Here is a 24,900-nt window from a genome sequence, read left to right on the forward strand (position 1 = left end):
AACGTCAGACAAAAGTTAAATAAAAGGCTAAGAAAGTGTAATAAAATTTTCAGTTGCTGTAATGTTTGTCTTAATTCTTAATTCAGGCTTGTTATCTTAAGACCTGCTAATTTTCTTATTTAATTCCCGCCGAATCTCAAAAACTTAAAACGTATGTATCTCGAAAACGGTTTAGTTTATCGATTTGTAACTAATATACCTTTTTTATGTAGAATTGAACCTAGTTCAATAATTTATAGTTAAAAAATTCAAAATTGTAAAATACAAAAAGTTAGACATATTTTTACATTGATTGGACAGTATAACTAGCGCCCTCTAGACGTGACCCCAACACTGTTTGCATATTCGTATTTGTCTCCTCAAAAAAGGAGAAACTACAAATTTTCAAAACAATCGGTCCATACATATACCTAAAATATAGATAAAAATCGAAAATATTTTTTCAACTTTAACAACCTGTAGAACGAAACGGAGTAACAATTGTTTAAGGTATGTTTGGCTCAATCACTATATTTTGACGTCAACAATCTGCCATTAAGCTGTGTATCATTATTAATGACTCATCCTGTATATACCGGTTTCGGACTTGTTTCTCCTCATCAGTAGTATGTCATAGATGAACACCTAACGACTAATACAATTATTATAATGTCTACACTACAGACAAAGTACGTATATGCGAGGCATAACATAGAGTTGTATGAGTTATTGGTCTTGGCTACTCAATGTAGTATTTGTGGTACGTGGGACAAAAACTTTTTAAAAACCTCTACAACTTGCATCTTTTTTTCTATCTCGAACAATTACGGAGAAAATGAGGCAATTTTAGTTTAACAACCCATCCATTTTATTATTGTTACTATATGTTTAACAGTTATAGTGTTTTAATATGTATCATATGGTCGAACAGCATATTCTGTAAAAATAGTATCCCACGGTGTAAAAACATTTCCTTTAGGATTTGTCTTCACTGTTAATTCCTCGCGGATATCCAGATATTGAAAGTTATTGGATGCAACCTGTGGCCATGTTATATTTTCTAGCAGTTCGTCACTCTCGAACGTAGGATTCCTATAATGAGTTACAATAAAACCAAACAGTGTTACCTTTATATTATAATTTTCAGTTTAAATCGTGTCTTTTTGTAGGTCATTTTGATGGTGCACATATCTCGGAAAGAGAAAAATTGGAAAAGCTGAAAAGGTTATAAAACATTCTTTTCATTCAGTGTACAATTCAATATGGCGCTCATAAACTAAAAGAGAGCTGTAAAGAAAATTGGGACGATTTTTCAGAACTGCAGCATTGGACCAAAAATTTGAATACAGAACGAAATTATTTGCAAGAAGTTGTGATAAGATTTTTAAGGATTTCAAAAATCGTAAAAACAAAATGTTTGAGAGTGCTATTAAGTTAGTAACAGAATGTTCTAAATCTATCTCTATTTGACCATTTTTCTATCTATTATAGTTGCTCAACTTCTCAATTCATGTTTACCAAAATGGGCAATTCTTCACATCAAAATAAAGAAAGATACAGAAAGTAGCACCTTTTCATAAAACTGTTGGTGATGGATACAGGATTGCTTAAAGACAGAAGGGAAAACAGTTTTTAATTAAAATTACTGAAAGACAAATTGATTATAGTCATTAAACTTAACAATTTTCTAAAAAATTTAGCGAAATTAATGATATTTTAATAAATGCCATAGTTTTTAGAAATGTCAACACTCTGTGCCTCAACTAGTAGTCTTGGACCAGTAGTTGATTATGGCTTTTTTTTCTAAACTAAACCAAGACACATCCTTCTGAAATTATGATATGAATTTATTAAACGTCCTATGTAAAAAAGAATAAAAAGACAAACACTTACAATCGCGTTGCGAAATTCGTCCACATCTTGATCAATCGTTTGTGAGTAAGAACATCAGCCTCAGAAAACTGTTCTATATCATCATTTCTCGAGTTTCTCCAAAGATACTGAAGTTCCTCTGAATGCGCTACACTCTCAGCTCCTGAAACGTGGGCGACTTTAATTAATTAGTAAGTCCAAGAGGATAATATAAGTTGCTGCTTACCGTCAATATACGAATCAACGTTTCCCAATTCCCCATCGTATGAAAACTGGTAAAAATAAACTTCTGTGAAATTTGAAATAATTTGAGCATATTTTATAATATTCATAGAATATCTGCTGTCACTAATAAACTGCAAAGGAGTTCAAGTGGTACTTATATTATAATCAACAAATTAATTGAGTAATAATTACCCTGACTGACGAAGCCAAGTCATCTTGAAACAGACCATCTGTATAAATCTTTCTAATACTTTCACCAATTGTAAGTTGAGTAGTAGCTTCATCTACATGCAAGTCATCGTTAACGATAATAGTGAGATCATTGTCGTAAGTTCTCATTACTTTTTTAAACGATCCCAAACCTAAAATGGAAAACTGAAAAAATTATGAAAACAGAGATAAACGCATCAAAACAACACACGATGTCAAAGGTATGATGCTTCTTCTATAGTTTTTTTAATACTAGTGTCTCCAAAAATATCTAGTGTCTCCATAAAAAGTCGTATGTTATACATTTTTTACAAATCGGGAATCACAAACTATTTAGAATTTACTGTCCACTAATGTTCTCTAATGCATGAAATAATCACTGACAATATGAATATTCAATATCATAAAGTGTATACCAAGTCATTCCGCTGATATTAAATATTAGCTGGGGCAATGAAGGTGACGATTTTCTTGACTGCATCTTCACAGGAGATGAAACTCTAGGAAATAAAGAATCACTTTGAATAGCATCGTACCTATTTGCCGCCCAAACAAATGTTTTCCGGGAAAAGAATAATAACACCCGCACACTGAATCCAAATATGAAGTCCGTTCAACTCGAAAATAGCCAAAATTTTGAGTAATTGGCAAAAAATAGTGAAAAATCGCCGAAAAACACGTTTGTGAGCGCAAAATAATTCGAAAAATTTTTTTCTGAACTTGATCAGGTGGGTCCCTTATGTATTTTGATGTGCTGAATCCAAATCTGAAGTCTTTAAAGTTGCAGCCCACCCCAGATTTTGTAAAAATCATAAAATAATAGCGAAAAATCACCTAAAAGCGAAAAATCGACAAAAATCACATTATTGAGCCCAAAAAAAATCGGAAAATTTTTTTTTCTGACGTTGGTCAAGTGTGTTTTTATATATTTTGATACGCTGAATTTGAGTCTGATATCTATTAGCTGTATCCCCCTACAGATTTTGCAAAAAAAATGCAAAAAATAATTGGAAATAGCAAAAACTCATATTAATGAGAGTGACAAAAATTTAGAAAGACGTTTTCTATATTGGATCAAGTGTTCTTCACATAAATGTTATTGCTTAATAACCGTTACTGAAGATTGCTACAACTTCCAATAGCTCATTCAACGAAGTTGAAAGAGACTTACGAGAATTTGCAGACAGTGTTGGAGAAAATAAACTAGTCGGAACATCAACGGAAAGTATGCGGTGATCTAAAAATTTCAACCATGATCCTGGGCCAGCAATCAGGTTTCACAAAATATCCCTGCTTCCTATGTATATGGGATAGCAGGGATAGGAAAAATCACAACGTTCAGAAAGTGTGGCTAACGAAAAAGGAGTTTAATCCAGTGCCAAAGAACAGCATACACAGACCATTGATTGAACCTTCAAAATTCTACTACCACCTCTTCAGATCAAGCTTGGTCTCATCAAACAGATTGTCAAAGCTTTGAACAAAGACGGTGACTGTTTTCGATATTTAGGAGAGAAGTTTCCAGCGATAAGTGATGCGAAATTAAAAGAAAATATTTTTGATGGTCCTCAAATGCCTACTCCGAAACGAAAATTTCATTACAAAGATAAATGACACTGAAAAAGCATAATGGCAAAGTTTCAAGAATATCTCTCGGAACTTTTTACGAAATGAGAGTGGGATTACGAAAATTTGGTTGAAGAGATGTTAAAAAATTTCAAACAGTTAGGTTGCTTGATGAATCTTAAATTGCACTTTCTACACTCTCACCTTGACTACTTTCCGCAAAACCTTGGAGACTACAGAGAACGACAAGAAAAGATTCCATCAAGATATAAGTGAAATAGAGAATCGATACCAATATACATAAACCCTTTTGGGCCAAATCAAAGGTGCAGACCACTTTTTTTGTATGTCAATGTAATATGTTTTACGTTTTTGCATAATATGCTCTAGCATGTTATTAATTTTGAAGACTCAAAATTGCTTAATGGAATCTGGCATAGTATGAATTTAACATCAATTTTTCTCACTTGTTTAAAAGTATTTTTTTGTTTGGTTGAAAACAATTTAAATTAAAATTGACTATAACAATTATACTGAAGAATCTTAACGAGTACCTAATAAATTTTAGATTACTCATGTATCTAAAATTTGTTATTATTTTCGATGATTGATTTTTTTTAAGAAACAAATAATGCAAGGGTAAAAGTGTTGAAACAACGCATGGGTAGACTAAAAATCAACATAAGTCATTTTTTATCAATGGACATCAACAAATAGTTTCAATCTGAAAAGATATGATAATAATAATCTCCTCAATTCCAAAGTACTTTACATCTATTGAAACAACCAAACACTCGGTAAAAGCTTTCAAAAACTAAATTATCTTTACCTAAATACATTAAAAGCAAAGTCACTTAAAATAGCTTACTGTTAACTTGAGTTATGGCTTCCTCTGAATTCATTCCTATAATCATTGGCACTTTATTGATTTCACCCCTTTCTAATATTTCATATGAAAGATCTGTTGCTACAGCATCTTCCCCAGATTCTATAACTGGAGCAAATATAAATCCTGTGTTTATATGTTTAGAGGGTACCTAAAAAGTAAAATGTAACAGTCAGAAGAAATGAGATAACATAATAATATACATAAAAGAATTAATTAATAATTTTCAACACTATTTCGCGGTATAAGTGCCGTATGCTCAATATGTAACAGAATAACGCAAAATAAACAATAGTTAATTAACAATTTAAGTTTATTTATTAGTTATTTTGAATATTTAAAGTTCAAAAATATTTCTTATTCGGAGTTTAGAAGGTGAAAATGACATGCAGGTTCTTTCTCGGAGACGGAGTTACTGGCTTATTTTTCGGAATTGACGCAACAACAAAAGCCATCAACAGGGTATCTAATTATTCAATGATTAAAAGTGCGTTACAATCCAATAATATGTAAGGTTACATGACCAAGAAATTGCGATTTTTACTGGTACACATATTAGTAATTTTTTAAATATCGCTCTTGTTGATTTAATGGCCAATGTTGTTCTTGTATTTGGGATTGCAGGAACTTGTCAAATTTGTGAAATCAGCCAGGTAACATTAGATAATTTTGACGATTCGAAAACGCTATTAATTGTGAAACTTAAGCAAAGATTTATAGTTACTGAAAAATACATTAAATTTACAGAATATACATAGCCTTTCGTCCAGCAGCAGCAAAGAATCGCCGCCTGTCTTATGAATATCGCAATGGAAAATAGATCAATCAGGTTGAAGACAAAAATCAATTTTATAAGATACCTGAAACAGTAGCCAATTTTTTTCTACTTGAAAATGTTAAGTCATACCTATATAGCTCATGCATTTCGAAGATCGTGTGCTACACTTTTAGTTGACTCTGGAGGAGACTTGACGACACTAAAGAAACATGGTGGTGGGAAGTCGTCAACGGTCACTGAAGGGTATGTGATGAATCGGTGGCGCATAGGACAGAAATAAAGTGTTTAGAACATGTGGGAGTGCATTAGCTGGAATATGACCCAATTTACGACCAGGACCATCAACAGCAGTTGTGTCCATGGCAAAAAATATGCTTCCAACTCAAGAAAATTCCACTGTAGCAGACATTCCCTATCGTTCGAAGAACATGTCCTTCATGCATTGCACATTTAACAACTGTACTTTTGACATTAAGGAAATGTACGTTATGTATAATAAAATATTCTAAAATTAAATATCTTGTACAATGGTAAATCTTATAAGGGGCAGAGACGAACCGTATTTTATAAAATTTTATAAAAAAATGCAGTCATAGGTGGCTCATGTCATTTGTTCAAAATAAAACATGTATAACACGATAGATATTAGTTTTCCAATAATTACAGTTTGATCAGTTTGCGTCTTTCAATTTAACAATATTAATTATAAGATTTACCATTGTACATTTTTTTCTGTAGTTGATCATTCGTTCTTTTATAATTTATTGTTTGTTAGTTAGTATGTGGTGTAAATAAAGTCATATAACAATTTTTTAATAGTACATTGTGTAACGAGTGGGGAAAAGTTGCCAATAGCGCCACGCGGACGCAGTTGTCGCACGAGCGAAGCGAGTGCGGAAAGCGCCCAAGTGGCGCTATGGCAACTTTTCCGAACGAGTTGCACATACTATTTTCTATCACAAGTGCGAGTCGTTATGGGACCTATAGCATAGGGGGTTAAGTGCACGGAAAGTGCTAGATAGTACAACAGCGTGATGTTATTTTCATAGCGCAACGCTCCAGCGTTGCGCTATGAAAATAACATCACGCTGTTGTACTATCTAGCACTTTCCGTGCACCTAACCCCCTACACTATAGGTCCCATAGCGAGCGCGCGTGATAGAAAAGAATATTTTGCCTCGGTGTGATTTAGATAAATAATAGATTTTCCTGTTACATCATACATTGCATATTGAAGTCGACATGTCTCGAAAACAAGTAAATATTGGGAAAAACTTTATATTACAAAAATTACTCAAAATTTAACGATCTTTCAGATTGACTGCATTTCTACGTTCCAAGGCTCAAAAAAAATGTTTAGTAACGGCACGCCGTCTATACATAAAGATTTGAACTAACAGTTCTAACTACAATTTGAAGCTATTCGAGGGACCTAACAATCCCAGTTTCAGGAACTAAAATAAATGTCTTCATTTCGGAGATATTGGCAGCGAGTGTTAAATGGCACAGCCTGTATAGGCATTTCTTTATTTTTTAAAAAAGAAACAGCAGGTACAATGTTCATAAATTTGCATTTACGAGTACTTACAGATATTTGATCAGCTGCAACAGCTTGTAACTCCTTAGCGGATACTCCTTGCAAAAGAGTCAACAGTTCCTGTGAGGTATTCTTTGTTGTAAAAGAATTGTCGATAGCTGCTGCGGTTTGGTAGGCGATGTCTCTAGCGTACCTTTGATAAGACCACGGAGTTAGGACCGTACCACTTTCACATATAGCAGCTCTAAATAAGCCTAGAAGAATTTTTAGAAAATTCTATAAAATAAAAAACATAAGAAGTCACAAAAGCATAAGTACCTACCCTCTACTCATTCTATGTGTGCTTATCTTAAGTCTATGTATAAATATGTTATTTGTTTTTTCATTTCTTACCAGTAGATTTCTTACTCTGGACGTGATATGAAACTGAAGCAGATCCTGCACTTTGACCAACTAGAGTAACCTGTGACGGGTCACCTCCGAAGAATTGGATGTTTTCTTGAACCCATTGCAATGCAAAGCGTTGATCTTTTAATCCATTATTTCCAGGAATTACTTCATCTTCAGTGGACAAAAATCCTAAAATATTTTTAGAGATATCTGTATAATATTGTTTCTTCAAAAAATAAAGAAAATTACAAAAGTCCCCTTTATGATAGAAACTCTCTACTTAGTCTTATGCAAATATGATCACAAATTTTTAATAAATGAATGTCAAAATATTATTTCCTTATTCAATAAATTATTGTGGTTTATAAAACAAATTATAGAACAATAATTGTAATATTCTTAGTACTATCTTACTCTTCAGCAAGAATTCATACAACAAAGGCTTTTTGCCTTTTTCTAGCAAAAGTAATGTTTAAGTTTGTGATGTTTCGTTGATGGATTATATTTTACTATAGATACGAAGATATTTTTAATAAATTGTTTAACAAAAAAAATAGTAAAGTACATTTATTATGTCATATCTTATCCTATCAAGAGAACTTTCAGCCTTATGCAACCAGTTATACTTCATCTCCCGTTAAAATAAAGTTAAATTACTGACGTAAAGTTTAATTAATCGGAGAATACAAAATTTATGAAGCTAAAAAAATTTAAATTGAAAAAATATCTATTTAAAGTAAAAAAGAGCGATTTTAATTGAGCAATATAGTTAAAATTCAAACTTTTAAAAGTAATATTAATTTCTACATAAGGTAATTAAACATATATACTAATATTGTTACCAAAAGGTCCAAGTCGATAATTAATAACCACCACAACCAATTTTTGTGTATCCATGAAAAAATCTGGACCATATGCAGTGTAAATTCCATCACCCGATAAGAATTTTCCACCATGAATGAAAAATAATACAGGGAGTTTCTCATCTGAATCTGGAATCTTAGAATTGGCGGTTTTATGAGAATTTTCAAAATATACAGGTTTCTTACCACAGGCGTATATACATTCAAATATAAACAATCTTCATTTTGCATGGTATTTGTACCGCCTGCTTGGATACAGATTTTTGTATTTTTTGTCGTGTCTAATATTCCATCCCAATTATTTACTGGAATTGGAGGCTACAAGAAATGATACACTTTGCAACTAAAGAGAATTAATAAATGGCTCCATTTTGAAATGTATAGAAAATGAAATTATATCCCAAGGAAGATAATATCTTCGAATCTAAATACAGGGTGCCTGAAAATTTAATGGAGGGGGCTAAAACAAATCGAACAAGAAAAGTGGGGCATTTTCCAAATCTTTTTTGTTGGGTTCTTAAAACAAAAACAAAAATGTATCATTTAATCTTCGTTAAAAACAAATAATATTAGAAAACAAGATGTACGCATATGTCACAGCACGTGTTCAAATATGTTCTTCATACGACAAGGCAATTCATTCACACGATGAAATATGGAAGCAATCCTTTGTAGCACATTTCTGTCTGTTAACGCTACAACAACGCAAATACTAATATGATATCTTATTGACTGGCAAAAAATCCATGATATTCAGATCTGATTACCTAGTAGGCCTTAATCTGGATTCCCCTCTTCCAATCTATTACTCAGAAAATTTTTTATTCAGCAGACTGAAAAATGTAAGAGAAATTTCCTGATTGAAAAATTTCCCTAGAAGTGGATTGAGAGAATTTTAATGCGAACCTATTGAGAAGGTCATAAAATTGATAGATGAAAATATACTATACTCGTAGAAAGGTCATTTTTCACCATGATATATCATGTAGGTGTTTGCCTTGAGAATCCTATTTGAACACATTTTTTGATATGCGGATAATATTCTGCTTTCTAATATTATTCATGTTTAATAAACTTTAAATGATGCATTTTTATTACTTAAAACTCGGTAAGGAAGGTCGTTGGAAATTGTTCCATCTTCATATTCAATTTCTTTAGCCACAACGTATCATACCCAAAAGGCATGATCGTCAATTTCGAGGCACCTTACACCTTACTATTCTTTGTTGATTAAAAATTCATTATACTATTTTTTTTTTGTATTTTGACTTACTTTAAATCTCAAACTTCCGACAGGTGGTGCAGCATATGGTATCTCTTGAAACGCGTAAAAGGTGGAATTTTTGAAGGTCTTTGCAACTCTGCCTTTTATCTGTCCATTGGAAATTGTTATAATAGACTCTTCTGAAAACTTTTGCACATATTAATTTAATATTTGCCCGTAACGTCCGTAAATGTTTCCTCCCTTACCACAAATAAGAAATATGTACTCGTATGTAGAATGAAATATATTAAGCAATATTTGTTCGACATTTCAATAGCTTTATAGATTAATATGAACTAATTTTGGTTATTATTATAAAAATGTAAAGTTTATGTAAGTACTTATATAAACCAGATATGTGATGTAAATCATATCGATACTGATATCTGAATATACGTTAGAATAAATATCGTAAATAATAGAACAAGCTATTTGTTACTTATTATTAGATAAAACCTATGAATAATCCTATATTTTTTAAACATATGTATAATTCTAATGATGTAGATCTAATTGTTTCCTTTCCTTGTTATTACTTGAAATTTAATCAAATTATTTTTGTACTTCGGTTGATAAGATAAACTGAAGTGTTTTGTGTAAATAATAAACTAAAGTTTTTATAAAGAAATGAATGGAAAGTATCAATATCAATTTTTATTATCAATTATTCACAATCGCATTAATATGTTTTAATATGTATCTAATGGTCGAATGGCATAACTTTGATAAATGTTGTCCCATGATTCAAAAACTTTCTCTTTGGGATTTATCTTCACTGTCAAATCCTCGCGGATGTCCAGGTACTGGAAATTGTTGGATTCGACTACTGGCCAAGATATATTTTGTAACAACTCGTCTGCCTCAGGAGTGGGATTCCTAAAAGAGGTCAGTTATTTTTCTTCGTATCTTTTGTCGAATTTAAGTTATAAGTTCATTTTTTACCCAAATCACATAGGTATTTATAAACACGAAAGAGTATTTTTTTTATTATATTTAATCTATTGATGTACCTATATGTTTTTTTTATTTATTGTAAAAAAAGTATACTCGCTAAAATACCTCATTAAATAAAAAAGTTTGTAGCTATATATAATATTGTTAACGATTTATACCAACTTACGCCTATTCAAATCTCATAATCTGACGAGATCAATAAACCCAAATGGTCACTGTAACTGATAACTAACAGAAAGAAATTGAAATCACTTTTTCTGTGATAATAGCGACACGCAACAACTATATTTTTTGCAGTACTTTATTTACTGCAAAAAATATATAGTTTTATAAAATATCTGCATTTCCTCAAAACCTCTACTAACCAAAGAATAAGTCGAAAAAACCAAAACTAAATCCCAATTTCCCAATAAAACTCTCCACACAAAATTTCATCGAATCAAGTGTTAAGAAATCAGAGCTTTATGAAGTTGTCTTAAAGAACGAAACGGAAAAAATATGCCCATTCCATTTTAAGGACGGTAATTTTCGACTAAGAACTGTCTAAATTAACTATTGTGCAAAACCGTACTTATCAACTTCGACGTCACCTGTTACATAGGTGTTGTATAACAATGAAAAAGTAATATTAACGGTCGGTAGAAGGAAGCACAAAAAACAGGCACTTAGGTAGGAAATTCTGGAAGGAAGCCTAAATAGTTGAAGATAGGCAGTGGAAGTGAGAACAGTGTACAGATAGGTAGTAAGATGATCAGTGTAGTGCGGAAAATATAAAAGTAGTAGAAAATTAAGTGTTTAAAGTGTTATTAGTTAGCAGCTTCCATTGCTTTAAGCTCAAGAGCATATATTTTTCTAAGGTAAAATTGTTATAATTATTCTTAAAGATTGCCCATTATTTATTTCATGTTAAAAATATATATATTGACCTGATTGCCAGATATTACAATAACGACTTCTTTGTTTCACATCTAACTTGTTTTTGTCATGATTACGTTGTTCGAAAAACATAGATGTTTCATGATAATAATTCTTTGTGTATGTTTAGCCTTCATTGTTTTATGTTCAGGGGCGTATATTTTTCTAAAGTAAAATTGTTACAATTATTATTAACGATTGTTCATGATTTATTACATGTTAAAATATGGATATATTGTCGTGTCTGCCCAGATATTGCAAAACAAACTTCTTTGTTTCACATTTAATTTGTTTTATCATGATTACGCTTATCTTTGATTTCTTGTGCTCACTTTATGTCATACGCATATAAGGGCCTTGTTGAATTCACTTACATTTTCGCCCGTGAGGAACGAATCTGAAAAAAAGAATAATTAAATACAAAAAAAGAATTGCTAACAGATCTTCCGAATCTCAACTATAGCTGGATTGCTTCCCGTATGGGACTCCAGAACCTTCCGGCTCTGCCGGCTAACTAACACCAAACCTCTTCAGTTTTACTTGGAAGTGTGATTGTCTGATATGAGTGAGATGACATTTAGTGACGCATTAAATGGGACAAGTCTTAATTATTATTAGCAAAGGATCTTAATTTATGCCTTTGGTTAGCGGTTGTTTTGTATTTATATTTGACTGTTAAGAGTAACGATCGTGGGTTTCTCTGCCATGCTCTTTCCCCACAGGAGCTCTAGGTGAGCCTGGCACTCTCATTCTATGTTAAAGGGTTGTTAATGTTTTGTTGTTCTTTCTATTTGTCACATGTTTAATTTGAATTGTATGTAAATAAAGGTTAGATGTATTTACTCTGCTTTTGTTTTATATAATTAAACCATACATCCCCTCTACAAAGTTAGTAGCCAGCGCCTTCCGGTCAATATATATAAAAATAGATACATACAACGTAGGTAGTCCTAATGACAATCACACATATTTTTGGCCACAACTACGTTTAGTTATTTTTTGTCGATCGAACCTGGGGTTGTTATATTACACTATATTATTTAAGTTTCTTTCAAAGTCTCTACATAAAAAGTAAAATGGTATTCATATGTTTGAATTAAAGTAATCAATATTTTTTGGAAGTAGTTTGAAGAAATATCTAAAAACGAATTCAACAAATCATTAATAAACTCTTGTAGGCACATTAATAATGAAATATAAATAATACTATTTCAATTTTATAAAAGTATTACATATGAAAACAAAAAATTGTTAATTGTTAGCCATGTACTTACAAGTCCGTGACAAAATTCGTCCATAGTTTAAGGATTCGCTTATGCGTTAAAACATCAGCTTCTGCAAATTTTTCTATATCGTCATTCCTATTGGTTCTCCACAAATACTGTAGTTCCTCTGAGTGACCCACACTTTCTGCCCCTACGAGAAGAGTACTTGTACCAATGTCATAATAAATTTAAAAGTATCTCACCCGATATCTTCAGGTTGCCACCTCCTAATTCGCCGTCGTAAGAAAATTGATAAAAGTAAACATCAGCAAACTGTGACACGATTTGGGCGTATTTGATTATATTCGCAGTGTATCGACAGTCGCTCATAAACTAAAAATTATTGAAATATTATAAATAAATCTTAGTAACTATGAAAAATAGTTACCCTAAGTGATGAACCCAGATCGTCTTGGAATAGTCCTTCTGTATAAATATCCCTAATTTTCTTGGCAATGGTAAGCTGCAAACTCTCGTTTTGTATATGAAAATCGTCATTAACGATTTGAGTTAGATCTTGGTCGTAGCCTGCCAATACTTGTTTAAAAAAATCCAAACCTAAAATAGAGTTGTTTGAAGTTACACACAGAATATATTTTGCTAAAAGCTAGTATTGTTGCAAACTTAAGATCATCATTTGTCACATGATAAATTGAAATTTGGAATACGTCTAAGAAATAGTTCTCAGATCTTTGTTTAATTTGAAATTGAAGTTTTCATATTGTTATTTTCTATGAAAAATTAATATGATAATCCATAGAAAAGTTTAAAGCGAGTGCTTCCTAACGACTTGGCATCCATGTAATTAATACGAAAAATCAAACAACGCTGATCGCGGTTAGTACTTGGCTGGGCGACCATCCGGGAAGGCTCGTGATGCTCGACCACCTTCTAGTGGCTTGTAGGTCGGTGTATTTACAGAAGCTATACGAATTTAGGGGGGGGGGGGGGTTGTATAGGTGGTCATATCATCCCTCGGAAAGGATTGAAAACTGTTGGTCCCTTGTCTAAACAATGTTAGGCAAGTAAAAGATCCCTACCATACGACAAAGTGGGGCTCGGCAAAATTAGCAGTTTGGCGTTTCCTGGCGTCGATGTTCACCTATTTTGTGAACGCCCTGTAAAAGCTATAATAATGAAATTTTACGTTTCACATGCAACAATGAAAGATAATGCATTAGGAAACTTGGAAAACGTTTTAAGAAAAAAGCTTTCCCTTGTTATTGTGAAACTGTTTGATATTAGATATAAAAAAGTTTTAATTCGTAAAAATAAAATTATTAGTAGTAGGTACGAGTTGAATTATTGATGATTCACTTTGATTTCCATAAACTTCGAGAATCGCTAGAAATAAAATAACGCCAGTTTTTCACATAACCTATTTTCTCTCAGGGCCTTAATTTTGAAGATACAGGGTACCAAAGTTTAATTTTTTTAATATCAACTAAAGTACCAAATGTTTCATCCAAATTTGGTATATACCAGGACAGAAATTTCCAAAAGAAGAATAAGAGTATTGAGGTTGTCAAGTCAGTGATTGCCTGAATCACCAGTGGCGGTGATTCGGGCAACCTCTGATATTAATTTATTAAAAGAAAAATCTATTAGTGTTATAGCACTATTTTCTAAAGTTCTAGCGATTCTCAAAATTGATAGAAAATAAATGTACAATACGAGAAAAACTCTTACTAGAGACCCGTGCTATCCATTCCTCTGAGTTCATCCCTACTATCATTTTTACTTTGTTAATATTGCCTTTCTCTACAGCTTCATAAGCAAGTTCTGTGAAGAAGGCATCATCGCCGCTTTCCACAACAGGAGCAAATATATATCCTGGATTTATGTGCTTCGTGGGTACCTAAAACAAAGACACAGTTGTATTGGAAGTTTCAAGACGTTGGAGCCAGTCTACCAGTGTAAAGGCAATAAAAATAACTTAAAAAAATACTAAAACTATATCACGACTCATTATTTAAAACCTAAAATAAAACTATAGAAAAGATAATATTTTCATCAGGATACCTACCGGTATGATATTGGCAGCATCTTGAAGCTCCCTAGCGGTTACTTTTTGTAAGACTTCTAGGACCTCTGCTGAACTATTGCTATTCGTGATTGAGCTGTCCAATGCTGCAGCAGTTTTATAAGCTATGTCTCTTGCGTACCTCTGGTAACCCCAGGATGTTAGAACAGTACCACTCTCGTGAATAGCAGCTCTAAATAGTCCTGCAAGTGATTAGATAAAACTAATTGAGGAGCAAATGTAAACTGAAGAAGATATTTATTGCTGTGATGGTAAATTTATTAAAATGAGCTCTTCAGTTCTTTAGTAAATAAAGAACGAGTGAACTTTGTTAAAGAGAATGTATGACTTGCAAATAAATATTACCAACGATAACAATGGTTTAAGAAAATACTCATTAATTGTACTAAATGCAAGAAATATGGAAAAGTTACCTTTTGACTGATTGCTTAAAACATGGTAAGACACTGAAGCAGATCCTGCACTCTGACCATCTATGGTAACCTTTAAGGGATCTCCACCAAACAAATGAATATTGTCTTGAACCCATTGCAACGCAAAGCGTTGATCTTTCAAGCCATAATTTCCTGGAATGATGTCATCCTCCGTTGATAAGAATCCTGTAATATTGGATGTAAATACTCATATACATACAGGGTGTTAGTAAATAAGTGCGACAAATTTCAGGGGGTGATTCTACATGAGAAAATAATGGCAGTTTGCTTATAAAGTATATCCGAAAATAATTCGTTTTCCGAGATACGGGGTGTCAAAGTTTTTCTTAAAAACTGACGATTTAATTTATTGCTCTGAAACCGGTCGAGATGTGCAAATGAAATTTGGTGGGTTTTAAGAGGTAGTTATTGCGCATTTTTTGACACGCAATTAAGAATTTTATGTTCATCATTGGCGCGCGTACGGGTAATAATCTCAATTTTTTTAAAGAAAAAAATGGTACGCCACTGAGATATTACAAATTAAAAATCATTTTTGAATTCCTCGTTCAATTTGTGACAAAAAATCTCTCTTGCCTTTTCTTCGTATGGGGCGCCGTTTTGATGCAAAAAAATAAAACATCTTAACGCGTATTTTTTATTTCTTTAATACATTACCTAGTAGGCTACTGTCAACATTTGTCTGTTAAATACGAATATTTTTAAGAAATGTCAAATTAGCGTTTCGTCATTATTAATTTATTAAGCTTTTAGTTTGCTATAACATTAGTGTTAATAAGTAATTAATTTTTCTTTTATCGAAAAGAATGGAAAATTTTACAAATGCGGAATTGTCAGACATGCATTTTGTCTATGGTCGAAGTAATGGAAATGGTCGGCAAGCTCGACGATTGTATGCTGAGTTGTATCCAGGACGTAGGGTACCTCATCACACAATATTTGCTCGTCTTCATCAACGTTTGCGCGAAAATGGTTCATTTAAGAAACAAACGGTTGACTGTGGGCGCCCTCGAGAAGTACGAACTGTGCAACTAGAAGAAGCAGTTCTCGAGTTAATTGCGGAGTCACCTGAAACAAGTACTCGAAAAATTGCCAACATATTGAATGTAAGCAACTTCACTGTATTTAAAATTCTTAAAGAACAGCAATTGTATCCGTTTCATATTGAACGTGTGCAAGCTCTACTACCTAGAGACTTTTTTCCGCGCCTATTTTTTTGCCAATGGATTAATCATCAAATCGCTCAAATTCCTAATTTTTTAAATGCCGTTTTGTTTACTGACGAGGCTACTTTTGGACGACAGTGTATACGAAATTTCCATAACAATCACTTATGGGCTGAGGAAAACCCCCATGGAATCTTTGAAGCTCATTTTCAGCATCAGTTTTCCGTAAATGTATGGCTTGGGGTAATTGATGATCATTTAATCGGTCCATATTTCCTCCCACAACGACTAACAGGCGAATCTTATCTTAATTTCCTACAGGAAGAGTTACCTGTTCTTCTTGAAGAAATTCCTCTACAGCTGAGACAACACCTATGGTACATGCATGATGGTGCACCAGCCCATTTTAGCATTAATGTACGTAATCACTTAGACACAGTATATCCAAATCGTTGGATAGGTAGGGGAGTTACGGAACATTGGCCTGCTCGATCGCCGGATTTAAATCCTCTTGATTTTTGCATTAGGGGTTTTCTTAAGTCATTAGTTTATTTCACTCCCGTTGAAAATGTTGATGACCTGAGAATCGAATTATAGTCGGCTGTGAGACAATAAGAAATATACCAGGAATATTTGCGCGAATACGACAATCAATGAGGCGAAGAGTTGAATCTTGTGTCACGTCTGAGGGAGGTCATTTTGAACATTTGTTAGATGGAGGTCAACAATAAAGCTGCAAATAGTTGCAGTGGGAAAGTGTGGATCCACAATTTTACATCTTATGTAAATACAAAAATTCACAACTGTATCACAATAGTTCGGTGGTAATGTCCATAACCACCATACAGGGTGTTCCATAAGCACATGATCAAAAAGGTACTGCGACATTCTTTGGCTCAGAAGAAGACGATTTGAGCTAACTTTCATTAAGAAAAAATGTCTGGTTCCTTTGCTATTGACTGTCAAAGTTCTTGAAAAAAATATATCTTTTTTGTAATATCTGGAGAATGTTACTATGGATTTTAATGAAACTTGCTGTGGACTTGTTCCTAAGTAAAACTCATGTTTTGATGAAGCAACCACGTCCATCTGCCCTGGGCTAGTGGTAAATTCTTGACTGTCTTGGTACAAGAATTACCAGAACTTTTTATTTGATCGCTGAAATTAATTAATTTTATTTTTATTGATGCATCAGTCCTTTTTCGAGATTTTCGTGCTCTTGGTAAAACCTTGTAGCATTCATAGTTTTTACGCAAAAAATTGTTTTCTGTTTTTTTTATTTTAAATGTATCGCAGTAAATTTGTCCTTTTACAAGAACCAGCTTCCAATAATTGCCAATTCTTTTACTTAGGATATCAATATTGAAAGTAAAATGGTCGCAACTTTAAAGTCTGTCGCAATGCGACGGATTGAATATCATTTTACTTCCTTAGATTTATTTTTTGTTAACATTCAAAACATGTAAAGACGTACTTAGGAAAGACATAATTATCTTTATTGAAACTGGATGATAGTTTACGATAGATGATGGTGAAATTACAAGACATGTTCGATATGTCTCCCATTTTCCTGGATGCATAGCTGGATCCTTCGATTGAAATTGAATTGAGCCATACTCAACATTTTTGGATCTTTCCGTATTACGTCCGCCTCGTTTTGAATCCTACGCAATAATTCTTCCTGGGATTCCACAGGAGTAGCGTAAACTTTATTCTTCAAGGCTCCCCAAAAAAAAAATCTAACAACGTTAAGTCGGGGAACCTGGGGGGCCATTCGACAAGAACATCTCTCCCTCTTCTTCCGATCCACTTATATGGAAAAGTATTATTTAAATGTGCAGTTACATTTGCACTAAACTGCGGAGGAGCACCATCGTGCATGAACCACATCTGAGCACGAAGATCGAGAGGGACATCTTCCATTAGAACTGGAGAAGTATTCATCAGAAAATTGAAATAATGTTCGCTATTTTAGCGGCGCGGCATGTCATAAGGACCCAGAAGGATGTCACCAATGATCCCGACCCAAACATTTATTAGAAATTCCACCTAACAGTACTTAATACGCCTCGCATGAGGGATTTCTTCTGCGTAATGGTGTATAAAATTCGGCTGGTGAAATTTGGGTGGCGTGCCGACGCTCCTTAAATAAAGGGGCGAAATTGAAGCCTTCTCTCAAAATGGTATGATAAAAGCTCCTGAATAGACGTCACATGATAAGGCTGGAAAAGCTGTTGTCTTCTGATACGATTAATTGTACTTTTTGGTACGCCAAATTCCACTGTCAGACAGCGAGTACTGATATTTGGATCTTCAGCGACCCTATTTAAAACGTTTCCCTCAACGACTGCATTTCGTACTTGAGGATAACCCACACGGTCAATGGCTCATACACCAAATTGCCCAGTCTCCCGCAAACTCTTTTCAATCCATGTAAATCGGTAATCTGGAACTCGTCGATTTGGTATCGCGCCGCGACCCAAGTTGTCTTCGCAAAACCCTAAGACTTCGATAAGTAGGTCATCTCTTCATTAGAAAACGCCATTCGAAACGAATTGATTGACAATTCATTTATTATAAAATTACATCATCGCTTACTACGACAGTAGTAATTGTAGTGAGTAGTTGTTGTACTTGAGTAGTAGTGATAATGATTGTCTAAAATTGAAAAAAAAAAAATTTGCGTAAAAATTATGAATGCTAGAAGATTTTACCAAGAACACGAAAAAGGACTGATACATCAATAAAAATAAAAAGAATTAATTCCAGCGACCAAATAAAAAGTTCTGGTAATTCTTGTACCAAGACACCCAAGAATTTACCACTAGCCCAAGGCAGATGGACGCAGTTCATCAAAACATGAGTTTTACTTAGGAACAAGTCCACAGCAAGTTTCATTAAAATCCATCGTAACATTCTCCAGATATTACAAAAAACATATTTTTCTTCAAGAACTCTGACAGTCAATAGCAGAGGAACCCGACATTTTTTCTTAATGAAAGTTAGATCAAATCGTCTTCTTTTAAGCCAAAGAATGTCGCAGTACCTTTTTGATCATGTGCTTAGGGGACAGCCTGTATTTTAAAACATTATTACCAAAGGGTCCTAGTCTATAGTTAATGGTGACCACAACAAGTCTCCCCGTGTCCATAAAAAATTCTGGACCATAACCACCGTATACGCCGCTACCACGTATAAATCCTCCTCCGTGTATAAAAACTAATACGGGCAATTTGGCTTCAGTGCCGGGAGTCTAAAATATGGCAAAGAAATAAATAAGAAATAAATTGAAGCTTACCATTGCTTTACCACGGGCGTGTACACATTTAAATACAAACAGTCCTCATCTTGCATTACACCAGCACTACCTTGCACGCATATTTTTGTATTTTTTGTAGTGTCGAGTACTCCCTCCCAATTCCCCATTGGGGCCGGTGCCTGAAATTTACAGTTTAATCGTATGCGTTTGGAATTACAGAGCAACAAGTAAATATTATCTGCTTCTCATAATTTACAAAATAAACTTTCCGTTGTAAAAGTCAGTTATTATTATTAGTTGTTGGTTAACTAGCTAAAGTTAATAAATCCTCAGAAAAATATACAGTACACTATGTATCTGAAATACGGTTATTATCGACCCAATTTCACCTGTCTAACGTTTATGTAGAAATATTTTGTCAATCGATAGTACATTGAATGAGAATAACGTCAATTCGTATATTCCTGACTAATAAGCATTATTCTTCTTTAAAAAAGTTTCATGCAGGGTGAAAAATTATTTGGAATAATATGTTGCATATAGTCGACAGCAGCGCCTCTGGTGGATATATTTAAACAATATTAATAGAAAGTATGTGTCTGCACTGGACAAATGTCTGTACCAAATGTAAATTATTTGCGTCACATCGTTCAAGATAAATTGAAGGAAATATTGGTTGGCTCTACAACATTCAAGACCCTGCAATACCTCAGGAGTGCAACTTTTGTCTAAGGTATATTTAGTTCATTCGCCTTATTTTTTTATCTAGATGCACTGGTAGCGTTTGTGCTACTCTATTCAATATCACCCTGTATAAAAATAATCCACAAGTTTTTATTAGTCCAAAATAAATAGGAAACACTAAATATTGGGAATCTGCGTGAAGTGCATTTATTTATACTTATAATAAACACTTCTTTGACCTTAATTATGGTTTACGCATGATTTCAGTTCTTACCTTAAAACGAAGGTTTCCTAATGGTGGAGCAGCATAAGGTACTTCTTGAAAAGCAAAAAACGTAGTGTTTTTAAACGTTTTCGCCTCCCGACCATTTATTTTTCCATTTGGAAGCGTAACAAGTGTGTCTTCTGAAAACTAGTAGCAATGACTGATAATTACAAGAGATTATGAATTTAAAAAATACGCTTCTTACCACAACAGCTAAGAAAATATTAAGAATTAAAAAAATAAACAGATGTGCTGACATCATTTTAAATGTTTACTAAATAGATTTGTCAAAATAAAATACTTATATAGAGAAATGATAATTTCAAGTGTAAGTATATTATAGTGTTTCTCAGCTTATCTTAGTAGAACATTTTGATTAATTTATCAATGCATATTATAACTACTAAATACTCCCTCTTAATGACATGTAGTGGTGGCACTTTCAACTTTTGTTGATGTAAACAAGTATAATGTTTAAAATAATAACCTGTTTTGTTCTTATCGTTATCTATACTACAAACTTTGTAACAAAACTAAATATTTTACAATACCTTAGTTCATGGACAAGAATTTTGTTACGTTTATTAAAAAGTAATTTATATCCAAATTTTTTACATATTTTGCTTATAGTATTTCGTATACGTTTGCCTTTTTCGGTTAACTGTTTCGTTTCAAAATTGATTAGACCCTGATCGCATCGAAAAAACCAATAAAAAATAATTGCCATGGAAGAACATCGTTATGTCACTTAAACTTGCTTAAAATTACTGTCACATTAATTACACCAGCACACAAAATAAAAAAGTGGTATATACCTTTGATTTCACCCAATAGACTTTATGTATTTTAATTTGCTGTATCCGAATCTAAAGTCCGTTTAGCTCAAACACTGACTCAAACCAGGCTTTCTTTGATGTTGCTCTTATAGTCTAGGCGATAGAGTAAAAGCAAGCTTTGGCGTTTGTGTTTGAAGTCATCTATTTTGTTATACAGAAAAATCACAAATATTATGTAGAATAAGAATCCGAGTTTTGCTATTCCAAAAAACCATTGCTAAATTCAAGGGAACAACAAACACAAAAAGAACGAAAATTGACCCGTTTTGCGACATATTTATTCCTGCAAAATTAAAAGTAAATCCTAAATAAAAAAGTCACTTTATATTTTTTGTTTATTTGACGATTTTCTATAAAATTAACAGCAAATCAAAAAAGTTTAATTTTGCATTAACAATGGGCGAAAAATAGTAGAAAATCATAAGTATGTATATTTAGAGCAATTTTTGAATAAGCAAATATTTATAATTATCGATGAAACGATCGATCGCGTGGTTTTCGATTGACGGGATTGTTAATTAACAAAATTTCAAAAATTTACCGCGTACCGTGGGTTTAGAAAGGGCACACAATTCTTTAGACATACTTGTTGTCATAATAAACAATGATCAATACTAAAAATTTCTATTTTTACAATGTTATAACCATTTAGAATTTGTTTTTTAAATTTTTCAACATTTTAATCTATAAACAATTAGTATATATTGCCCATGGAATTTTCTACGCAATTGACAAAATCTTGCACACATAAAAACTACGTCGTAACCCCTTGCTTTTTAACCAATTACGACAGCATTCTACTGTGTAGATTCTGAGATATAGAAACATAAAATTAATAATAATTTATAGCTTTCGTAATCGTGAAGTGGAAAAAAAAGATGTTTTTATACTAACTACAAGTAAATACTTTCAATATCCGTTTAATGCATTTTCGGCAGCTAAAAGCTTAATGAAAGAAATTTCAAGAAAGGTACCGTGGTCACTGGAATTTCTCAGCAGAGCAGGAGTGGGGATGACTGAGAGCAACTGCGCTGCCGCGCGCCGCATGGGTTTCAAAATGCATATGCGCGATAAAAGATGACTTTTCTCGGGAACGGTAGCACTTATCAAGACGACTTTTTTTAAATTTGATATAGCAAAATGAGAGGAAAACGAATGTGATCAAAAATTAATAAAATAAATAATTTTTGCACGAATTTTGAGTTTAAAGAATTATGTCACTTTCGTTTGCTTTTAAAAAATAGTTATATTATGGTAATCAAGTTTTAGTAGTTTATGTTCATCAATGCATTCCACGAAATTCACGTTTTAATGACTAATTTAAAAAATATATTGTCTTATTTTAATGATCTCTCTGTTAATTCATTGAAGTATAACAAAATTTTCTTCTATATCTCAAGATCTAATTTTAATGTGTACAAGATTTTGTCGATTGCATAGAAAATTCTTTGGCAATAAATAATTGTTTGTTAAAAAAAATTCTAAATGGTTATAAAAGTGTAAAAATAGGTATTTATAGTATTGATCATTGTTTATTATGACAACAAGTATCTCTAAAAAATTGTGTGCCCTTTCTAAACCTTAATTTAAACCCGCGGTACCGATACTCTTTTTGAAATTTTCCTAATTAACAATCCTGTCAATCGAAAACTACGCGATCGATCGTAGCAAAATTTTTAAGATAGAATTGACATATGTTTTACTATTTGTTCACAAAGTTTCATGGATATTTATAAATATTTACTTATTTTAAAAATTGCTCTAAATATACATATGATTTTCTACTATTTTCGCCAATTGTTAATGCAAAATTCAACTTTTTGATTCGCAGTTATTGTAGCTTTATAGAAAATCGTCAAATAAACAAAAAATAAAGAATGGCTATTTTTTTATTTAGGGCTTACTTTCAATGTTACAGGGAAGAATATGTTGAAAAACGGGTCATTTTCGTTCTTTTTGTATGTTTGTTGTTCTCCTGAATTTAGCAATGGTTTTTTGGAATGGGCAAACTCGGATTCTTATTCTACGTAATATTTGGGACTTTTCTGTACAACAAAATAGATAACTTCAAATATAAACGCCTCGAATGCTCTACCGCCCGGACTATTACAATTTTCTTTTCTTGCAGCGAACCCTTTTCTCTTCATATCAAGCTTGGTCTCATGAAGCAGTATCTCAAAGCTCTAGACAAAGACGGTGACTGTTTTCAATATTTAGGAGAGAAGTTTCCAGCGATAAATGATGCAAAATTGAAAGAAGGTATTTTTGATAGTCCTCAAATTCGTTCTCTATTTCACAACGAAAATTTCATAACAAAGATGAGTGACACTGAAAAAGCAACATGTCAAAATTTCAAGAATATCTCTCAGAACTTTTTAGAAAATGAGAAGAGTGGGTATTATGAAAATTTGCTTGAAAAGATATTGAAAAATTTTATAGGTTGCTTGATGGATCTTAAATTACTCTTCTACACTCTCACCTCGACTACTTTCCTTAAAACCTTGGTGGCTACAGTGAAGAACAAGGAGAAAGATTCCATCAAGATATAAATGAAATGGAGAATCGATACCAAGCAAAATGGGATATCAACAATACAGCAGATTTCTGTTGGACACTAAAGATAGAATTCACCAGGGTCCTTTTTAGGAACCTGGAGAAGGGCAGGGTAGATTTGGGACCTTCTGATGAAGATCAGGAGGGACCAAAATCTGTATTATCTGGTCAAATTCCAGGTAATACAAGCGAACATTCAGCACAGTAGAGCGGCATCTGCTGCTCTCTGTGCCAGTGTGGCGCGCGCAAATGCGGATTTAGCTTTGATCCAGGAGCCTTGGGTACATGGATCCCGGATCAGAGGATTGCAGGTAAGTAATGGTGGCTTACTGTATTGTGGCCACCAAACTAGACCTAGAGCTTGTATTTATTACAAGAGTAGTATTAATATTTTTCCTCTTCCAGGGTTCTGCACGGATGACCTGGTGGCGGCCGAAGTGACTTATGTATCGGAGGGAACGCAGAGACAACTGGTAGTTTGCTCAGCGTACCTCCCTTACGATAAGAAAGAATCTCCTCCAACCAGGGAACTGAGGGACCTGGTGGCCTGGTGCGAGAAGGAGAAGAAACAACTCATCGTGGGATGTGATGCTAACTCACACCATACGGTGTGGGGAAGCAGCGATGTCAACGATCGAGGTGAGTCTTTACTAGATTTTCTTTTTAGTTATAATCTAGAGATTTTGAATGTCGGGAACGAGCCCACCTTTGTTATAAAAAATAGAAGTGAAGTCATCGATATAACAGTGGGATCGGGACCGATATGTAATAATATTGCGAGGTGGCATGTGTCGAATGAGCCGTCAATGTCGGATCATAGACATATCCACTTTGAAATTATAACGGATTATAATCCGCAAGTAAGAACCTACAGAGACCCAAAAAGAACTGACTGGGACTCCTATAGAACGGAGTTACAGGCCAGGACTAGGGAAATCTGTACAAAACTAAGGAA

At 33.2% G+C, this 24,900-nt stretch overlaps 2 protein-coding genes across 2 annotated transcripts in view; one reads left to right on the top strand and one right to left on the bottom strand.

The window, feature by feature from the left end:
* Nucleotides 1–823: 823 nt before the first annotated feature.
* LOC108909556 (venom carboxylesterase-6) lies at nucleotides 824–20,806 on the bottom strand. The gene is made up of 22 exons (XM_023454938.1): nucleotides 20,762–20,806; nucleotides 20,566–20,703; nucleotides 19,658–19,786; nucleotides 19,445–19,601; nucleotides 15,162–15,347; nucleotides 14,731–14,930; nucleotides 14,394–14,562; nucleotides 13,093–13,262; nucleotides 12,908–13,037; nucleotides 12,714–12,855; nucleotides 10,292–10,446; nucleotides 9,777–9,847; nucleotides 9,580–9,717; nucleotides 8,493–8,624; nucleotides 8,286–8,442; nucleotides 7,447–7,632; nucleotides 7,105–7,307; nucleotides 4,721–4,889; nucleotides 2,269–2,438; nucleotides 2,078–2,207; nucleotides 1,873–2,014; nucleotides 824–1,071 (listed from the first exon to the last, which is right to left on the bottom strand). Exons 3-22 carry the CDS (start codon nucleotides 19,772–19,774, stop codon nucleotides 885–887), a joined length of 3,111 nt encoding a protein of 1,036 aa, XP_023310706.1. The 5' UTR covers nucleotides 19,775–19,786; nucleotides 20,566–20,703; nucleotides 20,762–20,806; the 3' UTR covers nucleotides 824–884.
* A 3,140-nt stretch (nucleotides 20,807–23,946) lies between these two features.
* The window catches only part of LOC108909557 (pickpocket protein 28-like), a 34,183-nt gene continuing 33,229 nt past the window's right edge, over nucleotides 23,947–24,900 (top strand). Inside the window, exons 1-2 of the mRNA XM_023454939.1 lie at nucleotides 23,947–24,124; nucleotides 24,351–24,584. Coding sequence (XP_023310707.1) covers nucleotides 23,947–24,124; nucleotides 24,351–24,584 — 412 coding nt within the window. The remainder of the gene's footprint in view (nucleotides 24,125–24,350; nucleotides 24,585–24,900) is intronic.

This window comes from Anoplophora glabripennis, unplaced genomic scaffold (genome assembly GCF_000390285.2).
Source record: "Anoplophora glabripennis isolate ALB-LARVAE unplaced genomic scaffold, Agla_2.0 scaffold449, whole genome shotgun sequence".
Classification (NCBI taxonomy): Eukaryota; Metazoa; Arthropoda; class Insecta; order Coleoptera; family Cerambycidae; genus Anoplophora; species Anoplophora glabripennis.